This window comes from Eubalaena glacialis, chromosome 4 (assembly GCF_028564815.1).
Source record: "Eubalaena glacialis isolate mEubGla1 chromosome 4, mEubGla1.1.hap2.+ XY, whole genome shotgun sequence".
In the NCBI taxonomy this organism is placed as follows: Eukaryota; Metazoa; Chordata; class Mammalia; order Artiodactyla; family Balaenidae; genus Eubalaena; species Eubalaena glacialis.
In genome coordinates, this window is record NC_083719.1 from 118,387,042 (window position 1) to 118,395,592 (window position 8,551).

Consider the following 8,551-nt stretch of genomic DNA (forward strand, 5'->3'; position numbering starts at 1 on the left):
AGACATTTCCACTGGGAATGACTGATAGACATCCATAACTTAATATATTTGGATTACACACTTGATTTTTCTCCCACAAATCTGCTCTTCTCACATTCTTCGCCATTTGGTTTGAAGACAACTCTGTTATCTTCATTGCTGAAGCAGTAAGTCATTCTTGGCTCATTTTCTTTCAAATCTCAGGCCAAAACTAATATATAAATTTTATTATAATATTTTTTTCATCAACAGGTATGTATTGAGCACATACTATGTACTAGACACTCTTCTAGGTAGTGGATATAGAGTAGTCCCCCCTACCATCTGTGGGGGATATGTTCCAAGACTCCCAGTGGATGTCTTTAACCTCAGATAGTACCAAACCCTATATGTACATTTTTTCCTATAATAATAGGCAGATACTGTATAGAGCATACACTGGACAAAGGGATGATTTACATCCTGGGTGGGACAGAGTGGGTTGGCAAAAGATTTCCTCATGCTACTCAGAACGGTGCACAATTTAAAACTTATGAATTATTTATTTCTGGAATTTTCCATTTAACATTTTCAGACCATGGTTGTCCACAGGTAACTGAAACTGCAGAAAGTGAAACCATGTTATCATAAATGGGAGACTACTGTATATTACTGAACAAAATAGACAAATAGCCCAACTCCTGAGAAACTTATGAGGACAGGCAAAAAATAAATAAGAAAATAAGTGAACTATATTTTAAAAGGTGAAAATAATATATGATTTGGCATAAAGAAATAGTGAAACAGATTAAGAGGATAAAGAATCTGTGAGGAATGGGAGGTACACATTGCAATATTAAATAGCTAAATAGGATAAGCATGGTAAGTCTCATTAGGAAGTTAAATATAAAAAGACTTGAAGCATGTGAGGGAGTTAGCTTAGTGATTTTCAGGAGAAAACATTTCAGCCAGAGGGAAAATCTAGAGCAAAAACCCTAAGGAAGATATGTGCTTAGTGTCCTCAATGAACATTACAGAGGTTGGTGTAATTGAGAAAGAATGGTCAGAAGAGCAGTAGGAAATGAGGTCAGGGTGGTAATGGGAGAACCAGATACTTTGGGTTTTGTTAAGGTAAGACTTTGCCTTGTACTCTGAGTGAAATGGGAAGCTAAATCTTCTCTTTTTAGGATAGGAGTGACATGGCTAAGGTCTGTCTGGATGCCATGTTGAAAATATAATATAGGGAGGGAAGGATAGAAGCAGGAAGATATGATAAGAATCTGTTTCAGTAATCCCAATGAGAAATTATGATTACTTTAACCAGGGTGGTAGTGGTCAAGAAAATAAAATAGTCAGATACTCAATATTTTTTCAACTGTTGAAAAATTTCAAACCTACAGAAAACTTGGAAGAAAAGACCAATGAATCTTCATATATTTTCTACTTAGGTTCACTCATTGTTAACACTTGCCACATTCTCTCTCTCCATATCTATCTATCTATCCACCTCTCTATTGCTATACAGATATAGCAGAGAGAGAGAGAAATTTTTTTTTTTTTTTTTTTACGAATGAGGCAATTTATTAACCCAGCATCATTTGTTCTAATGCTTCTTGTTGGCAGCTGCCACCTGTCCAGCGATTCTGTCCAGATCTCTCTGTCCCTGAGGTGTTAGTTTGCGGCCCCCATCTTGGTCCTTTTCCACCATTTTCAGCCCCTCCAGGGCTTGGAGGACCCGACGGGCCACGCTCTTGGAGCCTCTGCTGAAGTGGCTGGGCATGACACCATTTCTCTGACACCCCCCATAGATCTTGGTCATGGAACCAACCCCAGCGCCGCCCCGGAGGTACAGGTGCCGTGCTGTGGAAGCAGCTCGTGTGTAGAACCAATTCGCATCGTAGGGAGCGAGCTCTTTATGCTTGGCCAGCTTGACAGTGTCCACCCATTCAGGGACTTTAAGCTTTCCGGACTTTTTGAGGAAGGCTGCCAGAGCTCTGAGGAACTCCTGCTGGTTCACGTCCTTTACAGTAACTCCAGGCATCGTGCGGCCTCCAAGCTGCCAGCCAGGGAAAAGGGAGCAACGGGGTTTCCTGGGCGCACAAGTCGGGCGTTGGTTATCACGAGAGTTCCCAAGAGAGAAATATTAAATGATTTTTACAATGTTACACAAATTTTACAAATATTTAACTATTTTATAGTTAATTAAAGACATAGTAACAATTTTCTGCAATACCTCACATACCTGTCTCCTAAGAACAAAGGCATACTGGGATGGTTAATTTCACGTGTCAACTTGACTGGGCCATGAGGTGCCCAGATACTTCATTAAACATTATCCTAGGTATGCCCGTGAGGGTATTTCTGGATTAGGTTAGCATTTGAATTGGTAGACTGAGTAAAGCAGATTGCCTTCCCCAACATGGGTAGGTCTCTACCAATCTATTGAAGTCCTCAATAGAACAAAAGGCTGAGCAAGAGCGAAATTACACTCTGCCTGATGATCTTTGATGTGGGAACATTGGTCTTCTGCTTTTGTACTGAGACTGGAACTCACACCATCAGCAGCTCTCCTGGTTCTTAGGCTTTCAGAATGCAGATCTTGGGAGTTCGCAGCCTCCATAATCACAGGAGACAACTCCTTATTTGTTATTTTTTCTTTATTCTTCTGTTTAAATTTTAGATTAAGATTATCTAGTTTTCTTAAAAATCCAACTGAAATTTTGATGTCAATGATTTTTTTTAAGATTTTTTTTTTTGATGTGGACCATTTTTTAAAGTCTTTATTGAATTTGTTACAATATTGCTTTTTTTTAATGTTTTGGTTCCTTGACCATGAGGCATGTGGGATCCTGGCTTCCCAATCAGGATCAAATCCACACCCCCTGCACTGGAAGGCAAAGTCTTAACCACTGGACCGCCAGGGAAGTCCCTGATGTCAATGATTTTTAATTCATGGATTAATTTGGGGAATTTTTATTTTATATTAATGAATGTCATCTAAGCACAGAATGTTTCTGTATAATTTTCTCTGTACTTAATGGTGTATTATATTTTTCTTCATTGACATCTTGTATATTCTTAGCTAATTCCTAGATGCTTTTTAGCTTTTAAAAAAATATTGTGAAAGATATAGTAAAATGTTTTCTGCTTATTGATAAGGTAGTGAAATACTTGAAAAAAATATTAGAGTCACTCCATCTGACTGAACTTCATTAACCAAAAATCATGGAGAAAATAAAGCAAGATGAGTACCAAAGAAATAGAAGGAATTTAAGAAGAAATGGACAATAGGTATAAATGAGAGAGTAAAATAAGCAGTTAATCAAAATAAACTTAAAGCAGAATTCTTATACATTAGACAAACTACTGGAAGAACTAGATTCTAAACCTCTGCACTAGTGAGCCACAGACCTTACAACTCTCACCCAGCTTGTGTGGGAATGAGTTTCTTCATTTATAAAAAAGGGACTAAACTACATTATCTTCCAGGTCTCATTCAGCTCTAAGATTCTAAATAGAATTGCTTTGAACTGGATAATACTAATAACTTAAGTCTTTTTTTTCTTTTTCTTTTTGTCACACCATGCGGCTTGTGAGATCTTAGTTCCCCAATTAGGGGTTGAACACACGCCCCTCAGCAGTGAAAGCATGGAGTACTAACCACTGGACAGCGAGGGAATTCCCCAATAACTTAAGTCTTAAAATCAAATCCAAAGCTTTAAAAATTCCTATTTCTTTAAATTATGTTAAGCAATAGAAGTGTAATCTTTACAAGTAGCAGTACTTCTACTCTTTCATGCAAAAGTTTTGCAGAATTCAATTTGAAAGACCATGGGCAAATACAGGTCATTTCTCCAAAGTCAAACTGATGGTGGCTGTTGACCAAGAAAAACATTATGGAAGTCCATCTGCTACAGTTCATGCAGGGGTCTCAGACTCAAACTATTCCCTGATAGGATGTAGAGTATCCTAAGTAACTGTGACTGCCTGGAGTACCTTTCATTTGGATTTTCCAGGACAAGGATACTGCCAGATGCAGTGAAATACTATTAATATTTTAAAGTTGATCTTGGTTATAGACACTTGCTGATATTTGCCTTTTGCTTATGTTGGTTTTTCTAGGTAGATTATCATCAGTAGTAAAAAATGATAGCTTTATCTCTTCCTTTTTCTATCATTTTCTTTCTTTATAATAATGCATGTAAAATTTCTATGTTAAGTGTAATTTCTGCTGTAGTTTTGTTTTTGTTTATTTGTTTGTTTGTTTTGGCCACGCCATGTGGCTTGTGGGATCTCAGTTCCCTGACCAGGGATCGAACCTATGCCCCCTGCAGTGGAAGCGCAGAGTCCTAACTACTGGACCACCAGGGAATTCCCTGCCGTAGGTTTTTAATATGCAATTTTTCCAGGTAAAGAAGTTTTCCTGGGACTTCCCTGGTGGCACAGTGGTTAAGAATCCACCTGCCAATGCAGGGGACATGGGTTCGGTCCCTGGTCCAGGAATATCCCACATGCTGCAGAGCAACTAAGCCCGTACACCACAACTACTGAAGCCTGTGCACCTAGAGCCCCTGCTCCTCAACAAGAGAAGCCACCACAATGAGAAACCTGTGCACTGCAACAAAGAGTAACTCCTGCTCACCGCAACTAGAGAAAGCCTGTGCGCAGCAACAAAGACCCAATGCAGCCAAAAATAAATTAATAAATTAATAATAATAATAAATAAAAAATAAATTTAAAAAGGAGAATATTGGCCTTTCCTACAAATGACCTCCAAAAAAAAAGAAAAAAAGAAAAAGAAAAGAAATTTTCCTGAGTTATTTTTTTTATAGTTTTTTTAAAAATTTATTTATTTATTTATTTAATTTTGGCTGTGTTGGGTCTTCGTTTCTGTGCGAGGGCTTTCTCTAGTTGCGGCAAGCAGGGGCCACTCTTCATCGCGGTGCGTGGACCTCTCACTATCGCGGCCTCTCTTGTTGCGGAGCACAGGCTCCAGACGCGCAGGCTCAGTAGTTGTGGCTCACGGGCCTAGTTGCTCCGCGGCATGTGGGATCCTCCCAGACCAGGGCTCGAACCCATGTCCCCTGCATTGGCAGGCAGATTCTCAACCACTGTGCCACCAGGGAAGCCCCTCCTGAGTTATTTTTAATCAGAATTTAAAAATTTGAATTTTACTGAATGCTGTAGTGGGTTGAATGGTGGCTCCCCAAAACAATGTGTCCATGTCTTAATACCTGGACCCTCTGAATATTACCTTTTTTGAAAAATAGTCTTTTTAGACGTAATTAAATTAAATTAATGATCTGAAGATGAGAACATCCTGGGTTACTGAGGTGGACCCTAAATGCAACAGCTAATTTCCTTATAAGAGACAGAAGAAAACACAGAGAAGGGGAGAGATCCATGTGAAGATGGAGAAAGAGACATTATAGTGATACAGCCACCAGGAATGCTGACAGCCACCAGAAGAGGTAAGGAATGGATTCTCACCTAGAGTCTTTGGAGGGAGTGAAGCATTGATAACACCTTGATATTATAATCTGGCCTCTAGAACTGTGAGAGATATATTTCTGTTGTTTTAAGTAATCAAGTTTGTGGTAATTTGTTACAGCAGCCCTAGGAAATTAATACAAATGCTTTTCTACGTTATTTGGCTTTTATCTTTTATTTATGTAATCAATGTTCAAGGCCAGAATCAAACAATTGCAGGTACTTTATTTTGGGAGGATAGTCATAAGGGAAATTACATGCTTAAAAGATTATCGGGAGGATTAACCAAGATGGCGGAGTAGAAGGACGTGCTCTCACTCCCTCTTGCGAGAACACCAGAATCACAACTGGCTGCTGGACAATCATCGACAGGAAGACACTGGACTTCACCAAGGAGGATACCCCACGTCCAAGGACAGAGGAGAAGCCACAGTGAGACGGTAGGAGGGGTGCAATCAGAGTAAAATCAAATCCCATAACTGCTGGGTGGGTGACTCACAGACTGGCGAGCACTTATACCACAGAAGTCCACCCACTGGAGTGAACGTTCTGAGCCCCACGTCAGGCTTCCCAACCTGGGTGTCCGGCAACGGGAGGAGGAATTCATAGAGAATCAGACTTTGAAGCCTAGTGGGAATTGATTGCAGGACTTCGACAGGACTGGGGGAAACAGAGAACCCACTCTTGGAGGGCGTACACAAAATAGTGTGTGCATTGGGACCCAGGGGAAGGAGCAGTGACCCTGGGGGAGACTGAACCAGACAAAACTGCTGGTGTTGGGCGGTCTCCTGCAGAGGCGGGGGCTGGCTCTGTTTCACCGTGGGGACAAGGACACTGGCAGCGGAGGTTCTGGGAAGTACTCCTTGGTGTGAGCCCTCCCAGAGTCTGCCATTAGCCCCACCAAAGAGCCCGGGTAGGCTCCAGTGTTGGGTTGCCTCAGGCAAAACAACCAACAGGGAGGGAACCCAGCCCCACCCAGCAACAGTCAAGTGGATTAAAGTTTTTACAGAGCTCTGACCCCCACAGCAACAGTCAGCTCTACCCACCTCCAGAGCCTCCCATCAAGCCTCTTAGATAGCCTCAACCACCAGAGGGCAGACAGCAGAAGCAAGAAAAACTACAGTCCTGCAGCCTGTGGAACAGAAACCACATTTACAGAAAGATAGACAAGATGAAAAGGCAGAGGGCTATATACCAGATGAAGGAACAAGAAAAAACCCCAGAAAAACAACTAAATGAAGTGGAGATAGACAACCTTCCAGAAAAAGAATTCAGAATAATGATAGTGAAGATGATCCAGGACCTGGGAATAAGAATGGAGGCAAAGATTGAGAAGATGCAAGAAATGATTAACAAAGACCTAGAAGAATTAAAGAACAAACAAACAGAGATGACCAATACAATAACTGAAATGAAAACTACACTAGAAGGAATCAATAGTAGAATAACTGAGGCAGAAGAACGGATAAGTGACCTGGAAGACAGAATGGTGGAATTCACTGCTGCGGAACAAACTAAAGAAAAAAGAATGAAAAGAAATGAAGACAGCCTAAGAGACCTCTGGGACAACATTAAACGCAACAACATTCGCCTTATAGGGGTCCCAGAAGGAGAAGAGAGAGAGAAAGGACCAGAGAAAATATTTGAAGAGATTATAGTTGAAAACTTCCCTAACATGGGAAAGGAAATAGCCACCCAAGTCCAGGAAGCGCAGAGAGTCCCATACAGGATAAACCCAAGGAGAAGCACGCCAAGACACATAGTAATCAAAGTGGCAAAAATTAAAGACAAAGAAAAATTATTGAAAGCAGCAAGGGAAAAATGACAAATAACATACAAGGGAACTCCCATAAGGTTAACAGCTGATTTCTCAGCAGAAACTCTACAAGCCAGAAGGGAGTGGCATGATATACTTCAAGTGATGAAAGGGAAGAACCTACAACCAAGATTACTCTACCCAGCAAGGATCTCATTTAGATTTTTTTTTTTTTTTAAACATCTTTATTGAAGTATAATTGCTTTACAATGGTGTGCTAGCTTCTGCTTTACAACAAAGTGAATCAGTTACACATATACATATGTTGCCATATCTCTTCCTCATTTAGATTCGATGGAGAAATCAAAAGCTTTACAGACAAGCAAAAGCTAAGAGAATTCAGCACCACAAAACCAGCTCTACAACAAATGTTAAAGGAACTTCTCTAAGTGGGAAACACAAGAGAAGAAAAGGACCTACAAAAACAAACCCAAAACAATTAAGAAAATGGTCATAGGAACATACATATCGATAATTACCTTAAACGTGAATGGATTAAATGCTCCAGCCAAAAGACACAGGCTTGCTGAATGGATACAAAAACAAGACCCATCTATATGCTGTCTACAAGAGACCCACTTTAGACCTAGGGACACATACAGACTGAAAGTGAGGGGATGGAAAAAGATATTCCATGCAAATGGAAATCAAAAGAAAGCTGGAGTAGCTATACTCATATCAGATAAAATAGACTTTAAAATAAAGAATGTTACAAGAGACAAGGAAGGACACTACATAATGATCAAGGGATCAATCCAAGAAGAAGATATAACAATTATAAATATATATGCACCCAACATAGGAGCACCTCATTACATAAGGCAATTGCTAACAGCTATAAAAGAGGAAATTGACAGTAACACAATAATAGTGGGGGACTTTAACACCTCACTTACACCAATGGACAGATCACCCAAAATGAAAATAAATAAGGAAACAGAAGCTTTAAATGACACAATAGACCAGATAGATTTAATTGATATTTATAGGACATTCTATCCAAAAACAGCAGATTACACGTTCTTCTCAAGTGCGCACGGAACATTCTCCAGGATAGATCACATCTTGGGTCACAAATCAAGCCTCAGTAAATTTAAGAAAATTGAAATCATATCAAGCATCTTTTCTGACCACAATGCTATGAGATTAGAAATGAATTACAGGGGAAAAAGCATAAAAAACACAAACACATGGAGGCTAAACAATACGTTACTAAATAACCAAGAGATTACTGAAGAAATCAAAGAGGAAATCAAAAAATACCTAGAGACAAATGACAATGAAAAC

At 39.8% G+C, this 8,551-nt stretch overlaps 1 protein-coding gene across 1 annotated transcript; it reads right to left on the bottom strand.

The window, feature by feature from the left end:
- Positions 1–1,507: 1,507 nt before the first annotated feature.
- LOC133090013 (small ribosomal subunit protein eS19-like) lies at positions 1,508–2,060 on the bottom strand. The gene has a single exon (XM_061188264.1). It carries the CDS (start codon positions 1,997–1,999, stop codon positions 1,562–1,564), a length of 438 nt encoding a protein of 145 aa, XP_061044247.1. The 5' UTR covers positions 2,000–2,060; the 3' UTR covers positions 1,508–1,561.
- Between the last annotated feature and the right edge of the window lie 6,491 nt (positions 2,061–8,551).